General features: G+C 45.3%; 1 protein-coding gene across 5 annotated transcripts in view; it reads left to right on the top strand.

Annotated features, from left to right (window-relative positions):
- The window catches only part of ZEB1 (zinc finger E-box binding homeobox 1), a 648,143-nt gene that overhangs the window by 397,869 nt on the left and 228,577 nt on the right, over positions 1-21,697 (top strand). For all 5 annotated transcript variants that reach the window (XM_069648076.1, XM_069648074.1, XM_069648073.1 and 2 more), the window contains one exon: positions 17,520-17,722. In XM_069648076.1, the coding sequence (XP_069504177.1) occupies positions 17,520-17,722 (203 nt within the window). The remainder of the gene's footprint in view (positions 1-17,519; positions 17,723-21,697) is intronic.

Below are 21,697 nucleotides of genomic sequence, written 5' to 3'. Positions count from 1 at the left end.
CTCAGATTCTCCATCAATTATACAAAGTCCTGCGTGGTGCCATCACAGAAAGCTCTGCTCCTGGGTGGCCGTGTCAACATGTCCTCATGTCTAGCGACCCCTGGGAGGAGAAGGGTGAAGGCCATCCTAGGGAAGGTTCAGTGGCTGTCGGCAGCATCCATCGCAACAATCCGCTCTGTCAAATCCCTGTTGGGCCTGATGTCTTCCTGCATCCATCTGGTCCCCTTTTGCAGGCTTCAGATGCAGCTTCTCCAGGAAATCCATAGATGCCAAGTGGCAGCAGGTCACAGGCACTTACACAGACAAGATCGCCCTGAATCTGGCATTCCTGTATGGTCTGCAATGGTGGTCGGTGCATCCGCAGCTCACTTAAGGAGCTCCCTTTCGGATCCTCCTGTACAAGGCTATTGTCACCATGGACCCCTCCCTGGAGGGTTGGGGAGCCCACACAGGACAGTCACATGCCAGAATGGCTCCTGGAGGACAAGGACATGCACATAAACGTCCTGGAGCTCCGTGCAGTTTTCTGGGCCCTCCCGTTATTCCAGCCTCAGCTGCAGGGTAAGGTGGTGCAGATCTTCACGGACAACACCACCACTATGTTCAACATCCGGAAGTAGGGCGGGACATGCTCCCTCGCTCTCTCCCTGGAAGTTCAATCCCTGTGACGCCTGGCCATTCTTCAGGATGTGTTTCTTATCCCATTTCACCTGACAGGCACCAAGAACACCATTGCAGACTCGCTCAGCAGGGAGCTGCAGTCCAGCCACTAGTGGGAACGTCACCCGATGCAGGTATCTCTTCAGCAGGTGTGGTCCTCCCCAGATCAGCTTCTTTGCGACAGCTGCCAAGCAGCAGAAATTTGCCAGCAGATATCCTCAGCCTAGGACTCTGGGGTATGCCTTCTCATTCCGGTGGGTACGCCTTTGCCCCGATTCTGCTCCTGTTACGTGTGATCAACACACTCAGACGTTGCCGTTGTAGTATGACCCTCATTGCGCCGGCTTGGCGACGGCAGATCTGGTACCCGGACCTTCATCTGTCAGTGTCTCCGTCCATCCGGTGGTCTCCATTTCCTGATCTTCTCTCCAGAGAAAACGGAATAATACTGCACCATGACCCAACGTTGCTGAGCCTCACGCCCTGGCTCCTGGAGCCCTAGAGTTTGTGAACTATTCCCTGCCATTGGAATGCAAAAAGATCCTGGCCAAGGCCAGAGCTCCGTCTATGTGGTCTTGTTACAAACACAAATGGATGTGCTTCACAGGGTGGTGCAGGACTCAGAAGATTACCCCTCTGCGGATAACAGCTTCGCAGCTCCTCCCGTACCTGCTTTTGCTGGCTAAAGCTGAGCTAGCTCACGCCTTCAAGGTTCATCTGGCTGCTATATCCAGGTACACACAGGCGACAGGCAGGCTCTTTCTGTGGTCGCATGGGCTTGTCAAGAAGTTCCTCAAGGGCCTCTTCAGGACTTTTCTGCCAGTGAAGGCTCTTGCCCCAGCTTGGGAGCCAAACTGTGGTTTTGACTCAGCTCATGGGGCCTCCATTTGAACCGATGCATCAGGCCCCTGTGACGTTTCTTTTGTGGAAGACTGCTTTCCTGGTGGCCATCACCTCGGCCAGGTGAGTCGAAGAGATCCAGGCCCTCTCCTGCAAGCAGCCCTACTTGGCCTTCCACGCTGCAAAGGTGGTGGTGCAGACTCATCCCACCTTTATGCCCAAGGTTCCCTCTGGTTTTCAACTCTTCGACCGGTTGGTTCTGCCGGTTTTCTTTCCGAGCCCTTCTATGCCTGCTGAAAGGGCATCGCATTCGCTCATGCCTTGAACTTCTGTGTGGCACGTACAAGCAGACCTCTCAACTGTTCATCAATTTTGGACCTTTGGGACATGGGAAGGCCATGTCTAAGGCTTCCATATCCAGGTGGCTCTCCGGCTGTATCATGCACTGTCATCATCTGGCCAACAGACCTCTTCCAGGGCGGCCGAGAGCCCACTCCACTAGAGCCATCGCAGCAACAATGGCTTTTCTCTCAGGTGTTCCCCTGCTCCTCGACATCTGCAGGGCTGCTACATGGAGGTCTACCCACACCTTCATGAGTTTCTGCTGCATCGACAGGGATTCCAGGGAGGAGTCAAGTCGGCCAAGCGGTGCTACGCAACCTGTTTGTTTGAGGTGAATCTGTTCCAAGGGTATTTGTTTTTCGTCTGTGAGCCTTGCCACCTCCCTTGGTTGTGTATATGCACTGCTGTGTAATCATATTCATGAGCATGTGAATCCATGCAAGACCCCATGCTGGAGAGGGTACAAGTTCACATGCGAACCCTCCCTCCTTCCCCTCTAGGCTCTTCTTGGTTCATGCTGCCACTTTACTTGCGGTACCAAATCTGAAGATGAACACCACGGGTGGAGTTTAAGAGGACGAGTGTCATTGGCTGAGGGCAGTATGACCCAAAGGACGCTGATTGATTATAGAGGAGATGAGCAGTTTTTAGTCTAAAGTGAAACTGCTTTCTTTTTACTGATGAGTCCCAGCCTGACGAGAGGGAATTATCATGAACATGTGCATCCATGATATGATATGGCATTTATAACGCGCCTATACACAAGAGTTTCAAGGCGCGACGAGGCAAGGGAGGGGGAACAGAGGGAAGCAGACAACAATCCTACTAGGCCAAGTGTCATTCAGATCGTGCAAGAGCATGGGAAGGGGGAAGCCGGAAGGGGGAAGTGGGAGTTGACAGTGCAGTACATGGGATAATAGAATAAATAACAAGTAAAAGTACGGCCAGCTGGTGGCAAGTGCAGGGGTAAGTGCAGACATCAGGTGTCAAATGCTGGTAGTGGGACTGTAGGGATACAGAGAACAGTCCACAAGTGCGTGGGTTGCCAGGAAGGCAATGCAGGTGTGCAACTACCGGGGGTCCCATGCTGGAGAACAAGAGTTACAGTTAAGTAACTTGTACCTTATCCATGCTGGTGTTTTCCACCTCATACACCAAGTAGTAAACTAATCTTTCCATACCCCTAAACTAGGTCTTGCCCATGCACCTAGTTTCTAGTTCTGTATATATGGAATGAGTCAGTCGTGGGAAGGTTTCACTATTCCATACATAATGCTATACAATTTAGTACATCACATAATATATATAGCTAAAATGTAGTTAAAAAGTCTGTTGAAAAATGTAAAAAGGAAGACCCTATTTATAGACCGATGTCAAAGCAAAAGGTGTTAAAATGTTTTAGAAATGAGCATAACTGTGCAATAAGTTCTTTCAACTAAGTACTGAGTTGTTCCTGTGACCTTTGTATTGTCCCTGGAGAATTTCTGGTGATTAGGTTGTAGTGTAGTTAACCTCAGAGAATATTTTCCAGCATAAGATTCATCTGAGGAATTGAAGTATTCGTGCTCGTGTTGACCTTGTCAACAAATAGATGTACAGGGAACAATAGAATGCTAAAGAAAGGTGCATTTACGAAGTCAGAATTTCACTGGCTACGCTTGAGGGCTAAATAATTTGTTTTGCTGCATTTACTCACTTTAATATTTGTTTGATCTTTAAGGGACAAAGAAAGGCCAAATCTGCAGAGCAAATGTCCTTAGACTTTCATAATCTGCCACTGATTTTAGATATCACCTGCAGATTTTCAAATGTTTGGAAAGTTCCATCCTATTTGTGGGCAGTACTTTTCGTAATAACGGCTGTGTCCTTAAGCTGCAGAGTGAGACACCACCGCAGAAGATTGCAAAAGCTTCATATCCATGGTTTACTCCTAATACGCTTTAAGCGGGCCCGGATGACCAGCGTCTCCTTTGTCCATGCCTCTTCTGAAGTTATTATGTGAACAAACAGCATACATTGCTTTATGACAGGAATTAAATATTCAGGCTAAATGAGAACAATGGGCCAGGGTCTCAGCTTACTGCATGCAGCTATCAGCTGGCTATTTCTACTCCTGGAGCCTTCTCCAAGAATACAGGAGTACGTGCAGAGCCAAAAAGGGTTGTCTTACTGCTTAAGCAAGCATTCTTTAACCGTGTGCACAGACCAATTGATTAGAGAACTATGTTCACTCATTTTACCAAGTGCCTACAATTGTTCTTTCATAGTTTTTTAACAATCAGCCCTTTTGAGCATTACAATGTAATATCAGTAAGTAAGGCAATCTGTTACATCTATGGCCAGCATATCTCTAGTAAGATTCTCTTGCATAATAAAAGCATTAGTGGTGGATACTGAAGTTGCATGCGGTCTGAGACATGAAGCCAATGACTGGCACAAGGCAGGCATACAATTAATACAAAGACATATGAAAAAGGAAAATGGCCAATAAAACAAAAATATCAGACAATAATTTCCACCCAGATATTATCATTAAGGACCATAAAGATCCATCAATGTTTAATTTACCAGTAGGGAAGTGTGCTTGCTCCGCCATATTCTGAACATAAGTATTTTTCTCGCTGATTCTGCTGGATCGACGACAGGGTGGCAATGGGGACACCGATTACTTGTACCAAACAAGGATGGTGCTACATAATATTTGGTTGTAGGTGAAAGGGTCGAACCACAAAGGATCGAATGCCCTTTTTTTTCGACACCAAATGTGCCGAAAAAGAGTTTAGAATGCTTTTTTTTATGGGGTTTCCCCCCTAACCCTCCCGTTTTCTTTTTTATGTATGCTAAACAAAAAAAGAAATGAATAAATAAAAAATGCATTCAAATTTTTTTTCCGGTCCTTTTGTTTTCGAAAAAAAAGCATTCAATCTTTTTTTTTTCTTCGAGAAAAATGAAGACGCCATAATATTCCAGTAATAATCATCCACCTAACACAAAAATAATCAATCCTAACAGTACTTTATATACAAACCCCTTGGAACACTATCTTTTTCTCTGACAGAAGCATACAGATACATGGACCCTCTGTGGGGTGAAAGTCATACACTCATGGTTTGGCACAGCTTGTGTATGGAGCAAAACAAAACAGCACAAAGAAGTTCCAACAAGACAGGTTTCATGGAGCTTAATCATTCCTTGGAGTGTCTTCTCTTTGTGCTACTGCACTCCTAAGTAGTCCATTTAAAGATGGTGGTCTTGATCACCTGGTAGATGTGCCTCACGAAAAGGGATTCCTCTTCACAGTTTGTAGTTCAATAACTGTTGATTCAAAGTATCCTAGATCTCAAGTTATATCGCAGCCCCTCTGTTGCTCCAGCAATGTCTTTGGGGCTAGCAGCAATAATGCCAGTGTCCAATGTCTCAGCAGAAGGGGTGGTTTCAGCAACGGACAAGGCAGGCAATGGTGTGGGTAACAGAGAAAATGGTGCTTGCTTTATATGTGAAGCATGGACTCAATACTAGCAGCTATGATAATTTACAGTCGTCTGAGTGGTGAACAATACCTGCAGTTGTCCTTTTCACCTGGAATGCAGTCTTGATGCTCGCTGAAAGTTATTTGTAGGTACCCAGCCATCTGCCTAGATGCTGCGTCCTGGCCCCTCAAATGGTTTTGGAAAGTTATCTGCAACCTATTGCTTAGAACAGACAATGTTTTACTGAACGGCTTAGAGTAATCCATCAACAAAGGGTAAGGTACAGTACCCAGTCTATTTGGATTTGGCATACTCTATACATTAGCTGGCCGGCCCATGACTACTTTGAAAGGAGACAATCCAACACATGGGTGCACTAATTCCATTACAGTATTAACAAAATGCACATTATTGTTGCTCCAGCCCGAATCACGGTAAATACTCCTTTGAGTATTTTAGCCATATTTACTGCAGTACTGTATTTTAAAGGGGAATGCTTTTACCCATTTGCTAAACATGCATACTATCACTAAAACCACATTTTTCCTTAACAGGGAGGCAATTCAATAAACTCTCTTTGTAACGCTGCAAAAGGAAATTCAGTTGGCCGAAATGTTATAGAACGCACCTACTAAACCGTTTTTACAAAAAGCAACCGTGGCTGGCCTTAGCTTAGTGTTACTCCACACTGTAGTGAGCAACCTGCACATTCCCTCTACACCTACATGAGACGTCCAGGAACATAGGACAACATTAAAGGTAAATACATATGTGGTCATTTCCATTTTCCCTCATCTTCCGTGTCTAGCCAACAACCATCTAAATATTTTTCAGTCTGTTTCCATTCCTCTAATTCGTTGGCAGTAGCCTCAGACTGAATAGTTTGTACTGTCTCAAGAGTATTATCAAATAAGATATTCTTTGGCTGCATCATGTGTGTAACATACATAAGAGATACAGGGGTCTGTGCAGTGGCCTTTGCAATTTGTTCAGCAAAAGCATTACCTTTTCCCACATCATTTAAAACGGCATTATGTGCACTGCCACTACATTTGATGATGGCCAATTTCTTTGGCAGGGAAAGTGCCTACAATAATTTCAAAATGAATGTACCAAGCTGTATTGTTGTCCCATGTGAAGTTAAAAATCCTCTCTCAGCCCACAAGCGGACAAGGTTGTGAGCTACTCCAAATGCATATTGCCTGTCAGTGTAAATATTAACTGCAAGATCAGAGCTCAACTCACAAGCTCGGGTAAGAGCAATCATTTCAGCTGCTTGTGCTGAATGCTGAGCTATCCTACAAGCCGCAACAATGTTTTTTAAGGTTGTAATGGCATATGCTGCCGTGGTAGTACCATCTGATAATTAAAAAAATTATCCATTCACCTGTAATGTAGCAGTATGTTTATCAATTGGGGTATCCACCAAATCTCCCGTCTTTTCATTATTTTTTAATACACAATCATGCATTACTTTTGATTAATCCGATGGGAGGGGTAGGCAGGATTTTAGAGTGTTACAACGTTGTATGGCAATGTTTGGAGCCAATAACGTCAGCTCATATCTATTTCACCTGACATTTGTCAGGTGCTGCGTTTTAGTTTGGTTCCATAAAATATCAATCGCATGTGAAACAGACCATGTAACCTGGTACCCCAATATTATATCGACTTGCTTCATGGAAATGGCTGCAGCCGCTACACCCCTTAAACAATTTGGAAGTGCTTTTGCCACTGGGTCCAATGTAAAAGAAAAATATACACAGTCTGTTTTACCCCCCTGCTGTTGAGTTAGTACAGATAACGCACAGCTTTGTTTTTCATGCATAAACTACATAAATGCTTTAGTATAATCAGGAGTGCCTAAAGCAGGTGAATTACATAATCCAGATTTTAAAACATCAAAACTCTCTTGCTGAGCAGCAGTCCATGGCAAGGGGACTGGAGTGCTAGTCGGTGTTCTAACAGTGGGTTTGCTAAAAGCAAAAAATTGGGAATCCACTGCCTGCAACATGAAATCATCCCTATAAACCCTCTGACATCTTTCTGTTTGATAGGGACAGGAATTTTCATTAAAGCCCCTAGGCGCTGAGGGTGTTATCTACGCTCTCCTTTTGACAATAGGTGTCGCAAATAGGTGACCTGGGTTTTGCAGAATTGTAGGTTTTTTTAGGGATACTTTATGTTCCAGTGGTGCTAAAAATTGTAATAACCACACAGTGCAATCCATGCATTGCTCTTGGGTGTCTGCAGCTATCAATAAATCATGAACGTATTGGAGCAGTGTGGTATTTGCGGTTGGTGTGAACATGTCTAGCTGTGTTTACAGTGCTTGGATGTAAATACTTGGGCTTTCAGTGTAACCTTGGTGGGGCCCTACGGAAGGTGGAGGACCACCCTTCCACATTAAAGGCGAATCGGTACTAACAGTCTTCATGGATCGGAAAGCTAATGAGATCCATAACAGTGAAACATTGGGCTGAAGGCAGTGTCATGGTGAACAGGGAAGCCATGTCCGGCTCCACCGGATACTGTTCTACAATTTTATTTATTGCTCAGAGATCGATAATTAGTCTTCATTGGGCTGGAACACAACGCTTCCCATCAATCCGTTTTTGCACAGGACGAATTGGGCTGTTGCAGGGACTCCCCACAGTTTCTTTTAAAATCCCTTTAACTAGAAAATCCTGTTTTACAGACTTAAATCCTTCTAACCCTTCCTTGGAGTATTTTATACTGAGGAATTCACGGTAATACTGCACAGGGCTTAACCCGTATTTTCACTGGATCAACTACCATACATCCTACATCATTAGATCCCGTGGCCCATATCATAGGGTCAATTCCCTTAAATTCAGGTGGCAATTCATTAGTAGTAGCAACAAAACATTTAGAAAAAAAATCAGCATTACGTGTTAGGTACACTCCATCAGGCGAGCAATATATATTAGCATGTAAATGTTTCAGCAAATCCATTCCCAACAGATTTTAAAGTGCATTTATCAATGACAACAAGCTGAGCCATGCAAGATATAGGACCTATAGTAAACTGTACGGACGGGGTCAGATATTGGACTTTGGACCGGATTATTAGAGAACCCCACAGATGCGTTTACTTTCCCGAGGAGGGGAACATGGGGCACTAGTTTGTGGGAAATTGATGTATTGAACGCACCTGTGTCAAGGAGGAATGTGTCACATCTGCCTTGCACTGTAGCTTTTTGAAATGGCCCCTTTGAATCCACATGAATACCTATGGGCCCTTTTCCCTCTCCAGGGCAGCCCTATGCTATGTAGATCATTGTACTATAATCATTCTCGTAATAATCCCTAGCTGAATATTGCTAGCTTTGCCTAGGGTCAAAATAATGATGCTGTTACTCATTATTCTCTCTCTTCTAGTGTCCCAGTATTTGTTATTATATTGATCCAGGCCTCAGTCCTTATAAAGGTTCCTATTGTCTTTCCTCCCCCATAAGAGCATCCGCGCCCTCTCCAGCGCAACAGACACTTCCTTATCCAATGATCTTCTGCCTTGCAAAAATGACACCCAGTGTCTATCATACCTGCGTCATTACTTGGTGGGGCACTACCACCTCTTACTCCTCTATACATTCCTCTTCCCCTTTGCATACGTATATTACCTCTGCCTCTTTCTGAAAAATCCTGGTTTTTTGCTCATCTTTTTTTCCTTTTCCCCTTGGTCTTTAGCATGGTGGTTTGCATAATACCTAGCGATAGTCAAAATCATGATAGACAACCATGTAGACTCATAGATCTGTATATCATTCTTTAGGTGAGGTAACAATCACTCTACAGTGTGTGAACAAAACGTGTTTCGCCCCTTTGGGGTAGACATATCCATCGCACTAAATGAGGTAAAAGCTTCTTGCTTTTGTGCAAAATATTTTTCAACTGACTCCCCTTCTGCCTGCCTGCCAGCAATCAATTTATCCCAATTAATTTGCCTGCAGGGAACCACTTTTTGGATATGCGTTCTCAACAGTGGAAGAGCTATTATTTCTTTGGACAATTACCTAGTCTTCCCCTTTTCGTTCACTGCCTCTGTTAGCTCATCCCACTTTATGACAGGATCCAAACTGTCTTGCATTCTGCATAGGTGCCATATGTCTGCTGACAGAATATGTGGAAACAACTGATCTATTTCTCCCAACGTGAGCGGACCTGTTTGAAGAACCCGGTCCATCTGGGTGTACCACTGCTCTGTATTTCGTCTAATATCTGGATAATCTTTAGTAAAAGAAAGTAACTCCATCCTATTCCAGGGGACATCAAACCCAGGCACTTCTTTCATGGGAAACGTTTGTTGGGGCATTTATGATCCAAAATAAGTGTTGACACTATTGCAGGACAGAAGTTTGAATCAAGCTTACACTCTTGAATTCCTTGCACTATGTCCTTATAATCGCTCGGGAGGGGGTCCACTTCGTCCTCATTTACTCTTTGTTGCATAGCTTTTGTACTATTGCAAATATAGGCATATCCCGTTGCTGGGGCACGTACATTGTGGCTTGTTCTATTCCTTCTACCCCTTTTTTGATTCATGCCAACTCTGCCCTTTCCATGGTTTCCGTGTCGTGGGCTGTAATTCTGTGGGCATGAGGTAGCGAGGAGAGCACCTTATCACCAGGTACCCGATGGAGGGGCTGGGAGAGGCCTTTTAACCATTAACCATTCTAACAACGGGTCTGTCTCATCCTCTAAGGTTACTCCTGATTAAGGTGTCGGGGCTGAGTGACAAACCTTAGCTACATACACACCTTTAATTCTCAAATCTTCAGTCTCCCTCTCCCCAATCCTTTTTCATCTCGTTATGATCATAGGGGCACGCTTTAACCTTTTCGGATTGTGGTTTACGTTTTTTAATCTGTGCTTCTCTCATGGATTTTTGTGTAGCATAATCTTCCCATTGCATATGTTTCCCATTGCAGGGGTCTAATGGCCTGGTCACCCTTAGCAGCTAACATTTCCCTTAAATATCCTTTTTTTCTAGGTCAAAAGACCCATGCCTGGGGAATTGCAAATCAGGGTTGTTGGCCAAAAACATGACCCCCGAGCCTTTCTTCATCATCAACCATCCTGGCGTACCTTCCAGGGGTGTAGTCACATGTTTTTCCAATTCTGAATGACTCTTACAACATTGCATCCCACAACATCCTTTAGTGCACGAAATTCCCATTTTTGTTACAATCACTATCTTTTGTGATCACAAGGCTGCATAGATGCACACGCGGTGCATGAAGGGACATAATCGATGGAGGATTGGGTGGGTGCTTATTAACGACCTATGGGGGACCTCAGGATAATAACGTGGAACGTCAGGGGCCTTAACAGCTACCTGAAAAGGAACAAGGTCATGATGTATCTGAAAAGGCAGAAAATAGACATTGCATTACTACAAGAAACGTATTTGACGCGGGAGAAGTTGGACCTAGTTAAGAGAAGTGGAAAGGGACCGTAGTGGGCTCGCCATACTCTGCATATGCCCGGGGGGTGCTAATCTGAGTGGCATCGCATGTCCCGTTCAAACTGACACAGGAGGTGGTGGAAACGGATGGAAGGATGGCTATATTGCGAGGGCTGGTAGAGGGCAGGGAGGTATGCATAGTAAACATGTATGCCCCCAACCAAAACACAGCCCTGAGTGCCAATCTTAGTGTGTGTATGGGAAGCGCTGCGATCTGGGGAGGGGACTTCAATTGTGTGTTGGATCCGGCGGTGGACAGGTCAGATGACAGGGTAAATAAGCCTACCCTAGCGGCGAGAGCGTTGCGGACGCTGCTAACAGATTCTGGTTTTACAGATGCGTGGAGGATGAAACACCCCACTGAGAGGCAATACTCACACTATTCGTCCCCGCACCAACTGCACACTAGGCTCGATTATGTCTTTGTTACAGCAGATGTGATGGCCGAGATTACCCAAACCGAATACAAGGCCAGGGTCCTCTCGGATCATTCGCCCCTGACCCTCGGTTGGCAATATTGCCCCCCGAGGGCGAAAATCCCTACATGGCGCCTCCGGGTGGAGGCGCTCAAAGACCCAATCTTTAGAGAAGATATAAGGGAGGAGATTGCCAACTTTTTTGTGGAAAATACTGGGAGTGTTGACTCTGCGGGCACACTATGGGAAGCCTTTAAGCTGGTGATGCGGGGGGCGGCCATTTCTAAGTCAAGAGGGTTACAGGGTGGGATTTTGGCTGACCTACAGAGGGCGGAAACTGTCCTGGAAACAACGCTGAAGGGCGAAGAGGTAGACACGGAGCTGGTACTCCAACTACAGCAACAATGCGCAGGGCACTGGGAAAGACTCTGCAATCTTTATAAAAAATATGTCGAGAGGCAGCACGCGGGGGGAGACAAGATGGGCCGCCTTTTGGCCTGGCTATACAAAAGCGAGACCCCTACGTCCCCGATTAGGACCATTATTAGGGAGGACGGAGAGGAGGTGGCCACGCAAGAGGGTGTTAACAAAGAATTAGTGGAATATTACAAAGTGCTGTATGGAGATGATGAGATAGGTGACCAGCGCATGATAAACGAAACGTTAGAAGACATAGGGCTGCCCAAGATAAGCGACGAAGAGAGGGAGGAGTTAGATGAGCCAATCACGTTGGAAGAATTAGAAGAGGTAGTAAAGCAGCTGCCCACTTGTAAGGCCCCAGGGGCAGATGGGTTCCCCAGCGAATTTTATAAAGTATACAAGGAGGAAATCCTCCCCCCCATGCTGAACATGTTGAATGAAGCGTTTGAGATAGGACGGTTGCCTGAGTCACTTAGAGAGGCGATTATAATACCGCTGCCCAAGCCCAATAGACCGGAGCACAGAGTTGGTTCCTACAGGCCCCTGTCGATGCTCAATCAAGACAGCAAGATTCTCACAGCTGTTCTTGCGAACCGATTGCGGAAAGTGATTGGTAGACTCATACATCCTGATCAGACGGGTTATGTCCCGAACAGGACCATTACACACAACCATAGGCGACTTCATCGGGTAGTCGAGTGGGGTGTCAAAAACGAGGGTGAGATGGCAATAGTGTTGCTAGATGCGGTCAAGGCTTTTGACTCGGTCAAGTGGTCATGGCTATTGGCTGCTTTGGAAGGGTACGGAATGGGGCCTTGCTATGTCAGGTGGGCCAAGATGTTGTATAGTGAGCCACTCGCCAGGGTCCGAACTGGAGCGGTGATATCCGAAAGATGGCAATTTGGCAGAGGCACCAGACAAGGGTGCCCCTGGTCCCCGATGCTTTACATCTTGGCCCTGGAGCCTTTGGCAATATACCTTAGGGCACAATACGAGACGATTGGCATTGAGGTGGGAGGGGAACAACACTTGATATCCTTGTACGCGGACGATCTGTTGCTATATTTACAACACCCAGAAGAAAACCTCTTATACATACTTGAAGTGATGGAAAGGTATGCAGAGTTGTCAGGCATCTCGGTAAACCCCCAAAAGTCTGTCGTGTTCCCATTAGGTAGCTATAGGGGGATCCCTGCAGGAGGTCTGCCGGTGCTACAGGTACCGTGGGCAACGCGCTCTTCGCTATTTGGGCATAGATATATATCACACGGCGAAGGACGAACACAGAAACAATACGGAAGTAGCCGTTGAGAAAATCAGAAACAGCATGCAGTTCTGGGCAAGATTGCCCTTAGCGATGATGGGGAGGGGGGCTATGCTCAAGATGGTAGTTCTGCCCAGGCTATTGCATTACTTTAGCAATATCCCACACATAATACCCAAGAAGTTTTTTAGTAAATTGAACAGCATGTGTAGGGACTTCTTGTGGCACGGTACCCGAAATAGGGTGGCGTTCTGGAAACTTCAGAACTTTTACGAAAAAGTAGGTATCAGACTGCCCCATTTTGAGGTTTATTATTTTGCGGGACAATTGCAATATGTGGCTAAGTGGCTCTCCGATGAAGTGACCCCTGAGCACAGGGTACCTGGGCAGGACTGTGCCCCGTTTTATTTGAAAGAAATGATCTGGCTGTCCGAAACTGACATGAGGGAGCGCCCTGCGATGTTGAAGCTGGGGCGGAAAATTTGGCGTAGGGCTTGTCGCCAAATGGAGGTCCCATACCCATGCCTCCCACAGGTGCCGTTGGTTGCTTTAACAGGGGGGGGATGATCAGCTAAGGGTGATTGTTAGGAACTACTGGGAATCGGTGGGGCTGGCGACGTTAGGCGATGTCTGGCAGGAGGGATCCATTAAGGAGTTTATAGAACTCAACGAAGAGGTGGGGCTACACACGGGGCAATACGTCACATACATTAGATTGGTGCAAATGATTAAGGGCACCTGGCCAGAAACAGTTCTGATAGAAGAACCAGATGCAGTTTTGGAAACTATGTATGATATGTCTGAAGGAGCTCATGAGATCTCGAGACTGTACGAGATGGTGATGGCTAAGGTGGGTAAAGATTTAACGCATCTGAGACTGGACTGGGAGATGGAAGTGGGGGCCCCGATGGAGGACGGGATGTGGGAGCGTGCCCTGGGCTACCACAAAAAAGTATCTAGAAATGCCAGATTAAAACAAATTCAGCTGTATGTAACACATAGGGCATATATGACCCCCTTGAGGATATCTAAGTTCCGAAACGCTGGCATACAAGTGTGTCCTAAATGTAACCTAGAAAACGCTGACATGACACATATGTTTTGGTCGTGCCCGATTATTAGATGCTACTGGAGTGATGTGGCGCAGAAACTAGCTGATAAAGGGGTTACTCTGGTTATAGACACGGCTTGGGCCTGCTTACTGGGTGGGTTCCTTAGGCCGCGGAAACTCAAACATATTGAGAAACTAAGAAATCTGGCGTATGTGCTGGCGAAACGTAGGATCGCCATGGGGTGGAAGAAAAGCCACAAACCTAAGGTGGATGTATGGTGGAAGGATCTACAGAAATGGGCGGAGGCTGAAACGGTGGCATGGCAAGAGGCGGGCAGCCGGGCTGATGAGGGGGAGGTGGGCACCCTATTGGCCTGGAAGGCGCTAATAACAGAATTGTTTGAAGTAACATCAAACCCAAATGACTCCGGAGAAGACGAAACTCAGCCGCATGTGCCAAACACTGTTAGAGATGGACAAATAGGCTCACGGGGGGAGGGTGGTATAATGGGAGCAGTGACTACGATCACTTGATGTGCAATTGAACCATTATGATCATGCTGCTTGTTTGGTTTTCATTGTTTTTGTTTGTATAAAATCAATAAAAGAAATTAAAAAAAAAAAAAAGGCTGCATAGATGATATCCCATTTAATGCAGTGCACCCACAATCAATACAAACTACACGGCCATGTCATGATTCATCCATCCCATGGTTTCAACCTGTGTGCACAAGGTGTATTTTCTCTGGCTCATTTAACATTATGCTCCCATAGAAAATACATTATTACATATTCATAACATCAGACCGCACAACATCGTTATACATTAAATCATCACAATCTGTTCATGGAACAGTGTCACCCTTTTTTAGCAGTCTTCTGTGTTGGCACTTCAACAGGAGTTTAAGCCTCCCTTCCACACACAGACGGGGGAACCTCGGTTGCAGAGATCAACATGACAAAGAGACCACCAGATGGGTGAAAGTTGTGGCTGCAGGAAACCCCTGTCCACCTTGCACAGTGCGCTCCACAACCTCTACCTGTCTGGTACCTGGTCTCCGACCGTGGCAAAATATTCTGACTGGATCTTAACTGCGAGGAGGTCCCATCATGGGGTGTACATTTGTGGGCAATAGTTTTCATAATACCGACCTGTGTTTTTAAGCTGCATATTGAGACACCACCACAGAAGATTTCAAAGACTTCATAGCCATAGCTTATTCATAGTAAGCTTTAAGCGGGCCTGGGCGACCTGCATCTGCTTCATCCATTCCTCTTCTGAAGTTATTATGAGAACAAACCACTTTTATACATTGCTTTATGACAGGCATTAAATCTTCAGGCTAAATGGGAACACTGGAACCAAATAAGCAGAACAGAGGGGGTGGGTCACACGGAACAAATGACTTAATCAAAAAGGATAAATTCGACTTCAATTATATGGATCAAGGAGGGGATAGGCCCAGGTCAAGGAAGATATAAAAATAGCATATTGTATTAATCACATATCAAAATACATAAAAAATAGCACATAATACATGATAAAAATACATATAAATTCACAGCTCATATTAGGTACCAAGGAATAAAGTGCATGCCTCACAGTAACCCCCACTGCAGTTAGGGGTAAGAACAGCGTAATGAAAATATACGGCTGTTCAGAAAAGGGAGGGACTACACCTAAGGTAAGTCCCTAAATATATTCCAATTGTCATCCTAGTATATTAGTACATACACAGTCGAAATATTGAATCAATGTATACATGAGACGTTCAATAGGTTATAAATGAACATTGCCAACCAACATTGGAAATGCAAAAAAGTGCTGCATGCAAAATTCCAAATCATCTCCAGCATAATGATCTGCAATAATCAATTCATTAACAATGAATATTGTCAATCAAGCTTGCAGTGCAACAGATGTTAGAATGCTACATGCAATGCTCCACACCATTTCAAACTTAATAGGGAACACTGGGCCAGGGTCTCAGCTTACTGCATGCAGCTGTCGCCTGACTATTTCTACTCCTGGAGCCTGCTCCAAGAATACAGGAGTATGCGCAGAGCCAAAAAAGGGTTCTCTTACTGCTTAGGCAAGCATTCTTTAACTGTGTGCAAAGACCAGTTGATTGGAGAACTATGTTCATTCATTTTACGAAGTGCTTACAATTATGTGTTCATAATTTTGCCACAGATTTTCCCCCTGTTACTATGAAGTCTTGTAATCCACAGAAGAATGAACAATATTTCTGTTGAAAATGTTTTCAGTAGATTTGGACTGGCTCTATCAATGTCCTATCCCCAAAAAAAAGCATTGTCATCTAAGTACTGTATGTCTCATTGGGCAAGCCACCCCTCTGCATAACCCATTTCATACAACCGAAAATATGAATGTACCTGTTTCCATGGCATCACATTTTCTGTTACGATTGGCATGTTTTTCACAATTAGCTGTATCCTACTTGGTGCATGTGCTTTAGCATAATGGCAGCTGGCATTTTTACCTTGTCTTGTGGGCAAAACCTGTTGCGTTGAGAAAGTGTTTACTCTGCCATAGTTGGTCATCTTCTCTGGAATCATTTTGGGCATAGGAGGGCTGTTACAATATTTCCTTTGGGGTTATCCCCTGCATATATATTCTTTGGCACAATGAGACATGGTCTTTACAATTGGGCACATTATGTGGATCATTTTATGCAGCACAATGTTACTATACCACTATCATTGGTACCAGGGGAGACCATATTCTCTGCTACAAATGATTTGCGTATACTGTCAGGGATTGGTGTGGTGTATGCATCAAAAATGCCTATTAGTCTCCCAGTTGAACATGAATTAACTTCTCGTTCGGATGGGAAGTTTCTCTCATGGCACTGAATATTTGTATTGGAAGCAAACCACCCTACCACTTAAATGCTTCCTGCCAGAATATTGGGATACTGATATTGGTCACAATTGCTCATATTGTCTTGAGTGGCTTCATATCGTTTAGAGCAATATTCTAAAGTGTGGGGTCTGTATAAACACATGGTTATTCCATTGCTTGGCACAGTATGTTAGAAAGCAATAGTCCTAAAAAGGATCACTGCTCTTCATTCCTCAAGACATATTTGTCTGAAAGCATAGCTCCATGCTAATAACAACCAATCAGTCTTGTTGCATCTTGCTTTGCTTGTCCCCACTAGTGTTTGCCATGCCATGAAGTGAGAGTGCTAGCAAGCAGTAATGAGGACATTACAATATTAATTTGAAAACTAGTTGTACAGTTTGCGAAGTCTAAAAAAATCCTTCCATTGTTAAGGGATGGTTCAATGAGAGAGGAGGTTTCCTTTGGAGAGGACCAAATTTCAGTGCCTTTTAAACACTGACTGCCCACTTGAATCAGTACTGCCTCTCCCTTTGTGCAAATAAGTTTATTGTACAATATAACTTTCATTGGTAACTGATATACTTGTTTGTCTCTTATAGCACTTTATAATTGCAATTATTATGTAAAATCTGTTTTCTTAGATTTGTAGAATCAGATTAATTTCCAGATAACTAAATTCAGATGACCTTCCTTATTCAGGAACGCCGGATGCATTTTCCCAACTTCTTACTTGCCCATATTGTGATCGAGGATATAAACGTTTTACCTCTCTGAAAGAACACATTAAGTATCGCCATGAAAAAAATGAAGATAATTTTAGTTGCTCTATGTGCAGTTATACATTTGCATATAGAACGCAACTTGAACGCCACATGACATCACATAAATCTGGAAAAGATCAGGTAAGAAAGAGAAATAACATGTTGTCGGATCTAATTTTTTAATGTTAACAAATAACACATGTCTTGATTCCTTGAATGTTAGATAAGATGTTGAATATATTTATTTCTATTTTGACAATATAAATACTTCGAACTAACTGGACTATCATTCAAATAAACATTATGAATTTTGCATACTCCCAGGCGTCTTCTCCATGAAGCCGAGTTAGTATTTTCATATAATATTGGGCTTGTGAGAGGGAGGAGCCTGTGATTAATTTAGTAGGATGCCAAAATGTGGGATGCAAAATGTTCAGCAGGATCAATGAATGGTAAGCTTTTAAAGCCACTTGATATTTATATTTTATTTCTATCACGCTCGTACACAAGTGTTTCAGAGCGCAACAAGACAAGGGAGGGGAACAGGGGAGAACAAAACAGCGATCTTACTAGGCCCAGTGACATTGAGAACGCGCAAGTGCATGGGAGAGGGCGAGGGGAAAAGTGCATGGAAGGGGGGAGAAGTGGAAAGTGCGTAGCAGAGGAGAAACAGATAAATAACAAATAATAAAGGCAACAAACAGTGGTAGTGCAGCCAGCAATTTGCAGGTGCTAGGTTTAAGGCAGCAGAGTAGGTCTGATAAGTGCAGGAAGAAAAAGGAGGGGGCTGTTTGGGTACAGATACAGACCCCAGTGCAAGGAGTGGCCCGAGGCAGTGCGGGAGAGTGGCAGGGTGAGCAGGTACCTGGGCCCGGAGGACAGAGGCTGGCCAGGTGCACAATGCAAATAGAGAACAGACCAGCAGGGGAGAGGTGGAGCGAAGGCAGAAGAAAAGAGGAAGGTCTTGAGGTGCTTTGGAACCGGAGATGGTTCTCCTCAAGTTTTACAGTGGCAGGGAGGCTGTTCCAGAGGGAGGCCCCAGCCAAAGACCGAGATCTACCCCCCAGCTTGTTTCTTTGAAAAACGACTGACCCTGAGAGAGTTGGAGGTAGAGGAGTGAAGAGCTCAAGAGGAGAGGTATTTGCAGAGTGATAGCTGAAGGTATTTTGGACCCAGGCCTCAGAACGCCTTGTGGACAATGCAGAGGGTTTTGAATTTAATCCTTGTATCCACTGGGAGCCAATGGAGAGATTTCAGTGCTGGAGAGATAGTATCGCAGTCCTGTTCTGGATAACTTGCAAAGGGACAGAGAGTAGAAGCAGGTAGATTTAGAAAGAGGCTGTTACAATAGTCCAAGCTAGAGAGAAGCAGAGCTTGGGATACCATGAGCTTCTGGGGGAAGGAGAGGAAAGGCAGAGTACCTCTGAGGAGGTGCAGTAGGAAATTTGACTTTTTAGAGACCTCAGAGATTTGGGTGGAGTCAAAGATGACCCTGAGGTTCTTAGCCTCGCAGGTGGGGGTAGGAGGAGGGCCAAGGGAGGCCGGCCAGAGAGTGAAGGGAAAGGATGGTGAAGGTGTGCCGATGAGGAGGATCTCCGTCTTGCTGGCATTCAGACAAAGATCATTGGAGGCACACCAATCTTGAATGGCAGTTAGGCAATCAGAGATGAGAGAGGGAGAGGGGAAGTCTCCTGAGGCGAAGGAGTTATGTTCAGGTCAATTAAGGCCGGGCTAAACATTTAAAGTTGAAAGCTTCGAGCCAGCCAATGGCTAGTGGCGAGTGCAAATTCTGATCCCTGATTAAGGTATAGTGGAATTGTAGTTTGTTTCAGAAGTTCTTATGATGCTGCAACCTCACTCTTCAATAAAAGCTGGGCTGCCTTAACATTCATACCTCATTTACTATTGGTTATTTCCCTCCTTTCTGACCATCCCTACCTTCTTTCGAGCTCACATTCTTTATCTGCTTGTTTTGCCATGTTAATGCTCACTAATGCATTGTGATTCTGCACCTATCACTAGCATGCAAATCCAACTGTAATTTTCCAACTTCGCTGTGATTTAGCATTCTATTGTAAAGTCAAACTTAGCTGTCAGGATAGCTCAGGGGAAACAAGCTCGCCTTGGAAGCAAGACGGCACGGAGCACCACAGGTTCGATCCCCGGGTCCGCGCTTAGAAACCTCTGGGTATTAAGCACATTATAAATAACATACCATAGAATTCTATTGGATAGTCAAATTTAGCTGTGCTTTTTGCATTTCTGCTTTGGGTTTAACTAACCGTGTTCTTGTGCAGACTTGCACCCTTTCGCTTGAATTGTATGCTACTCTGTAACCTCCTGGCCCAGTGACTGTTCTGTACTGCTGTGCCTGCTCTACTCTTCTTGCCCTCTATACGCACCCATGACACTTTCCATTTCTGCTATCTTCTCCAACTGCTTCTCCATCAACTATCCTTCCCTTCTCACTAAGTCTGGTAGGAAGATGTTTAAAAAGGATATCTTGGCTGCCAACCCTGGTCTCCCCGTAGCTGATACCTATTCCAGCGCTTCCTCCAGAGAGACCCTCACTGACATCCTCTTTGTCGTTCCTTCATATGATCTCTGTCCTCTCTCCTCCTCTCCCATTAATGGTGGCACCTGCCAGGAAGCCCTTATGCCCCCCTTTTGACTCCTCTAAGGTAATCCTTAATGTCTACCTAAATGGCACTGTCATGGTCCAAGACCATCAGGCCAATCTCCTCCTCTTTGATAGGCACTTCCTTCACCTCATCAATTTCCTATCATCTACTGCTGTCCCCTCCTCCCCCTATCCCCTTGGCTACCTTGCCCTCTCTTCCCTCCTCAGACTCCTTCCTCACCTCTGCAGGATGTACCTCTGATTTGTACCCCCTCACCGGAAGGCCTTTAAAGCTGGCAACCTTCATCTTGCCACTCTCAACACTCTCTCTACTGTCAAACACTCTTCTGACATCTGCCACCTCCTTGAAGAACTTGACCTTGATGTCCTCGGTTTTACCGAGACATGGTTCACGGTCACAAGCTTTGACGCTCTCCTCCCTGATGGCTACAAGATCCTCTCCGCACCCAGATCCACCCGGTCCGTAGGGGGTGTAGCCCTGATCTTTTCTAAGTGGATTCCTGCCTCTATCATTCCCAAGCAGACATACTCTTCTTTTGAATGCCTTGTCTGCAGGCTTTCTCTCTCTCGTGGCTACTCTCTACTGCCCCCCTGGTCAGATCACCTCATTTCTCTCTGAGTGGGCGGCCCTCTCCTCCTCCCTCCTGCCCTCTACCACTCAACTCCTTCTTGGTGACCTCAATATCCATCTAGACTCACTTGGTTCCTCCTCTGTACCCTTCCATGACCTCAGTGATTCCCTCTCCCTTTCTATCCTCCCCTCTGGCTCGACTCACTCTGCAGGGCATACACTTCATGTCTTGATCTCCTCTAACCTCCCCCTCTCTATCCCTCCGACCACTCCCCTCTCCTGAAGTGATCACTCCCTCCTCCCATCTCTCCTTTTCTACCCCCCAGGCCAAGCCAACTCCAACACTGCCACCTACCTTCTCGGACATCCGGCCCATGAAACGAGAGTCAGTTGAGGCATTCGTCGCCATCTTCTCTCTCTCCTACCCCCCTCCACCACTGGCTGACTCACATCCTCACACAGCCCTATCTATGCTTTACTCTTCCATCTCTGATACTTTTCATACTCTTGCCCTTGTCATGAGGATCCGTTTGAAGCCCAAGACCAAGTGCAATTATTGGTATGACTCTGACCTAGCTACACTTAAACCAAAGTGTAGGGTGGCTGTGAGGAAATGGAGAGCTTTTTGTTCATCCTCTGACAAACTGCCCTATCGCCTGCTCCAAAGGCAATACAGACTCTCTGTCCACACTAAGAAGAGAGCCCACTTCCATGCCTGTGTCTCTGCGGCATCTAAAAACTCAGCCGAACTATTTCAAATCTGCAAGGAGCTGGCCAACCCTGCTGCAGTTCTACGTCTCCTGTCGCCTCCCAGGCCCTTTGCACGGCCCTTGCCTCTCATTTCATCTTTAAAACCCAGGACATCCTGTCCACTCTCTCGTCCCCTTACCCACTCCTCCTGGTA

This window comes from Ambystoma mexicanum, chromosome 2q, assembly GCF_040938575.1.
Source record: "Ambystoma mexicanum isolate Mex_15411 chromosome 2q, UKY_AmexF1_1, whole genome shotgun sequence".
Lineage (NCBI taxonomy): Eukaryota > Metazoa > Chordata > Amphibia > Caudata > Ambystomatidae > Ambystoma > Ambystoma mexicanum.
The sequence above is the reverse complement of the archived record's forward strand: the minus strand, read 5'-3'. Positions and strand labels throughout refer to the sequence as shown.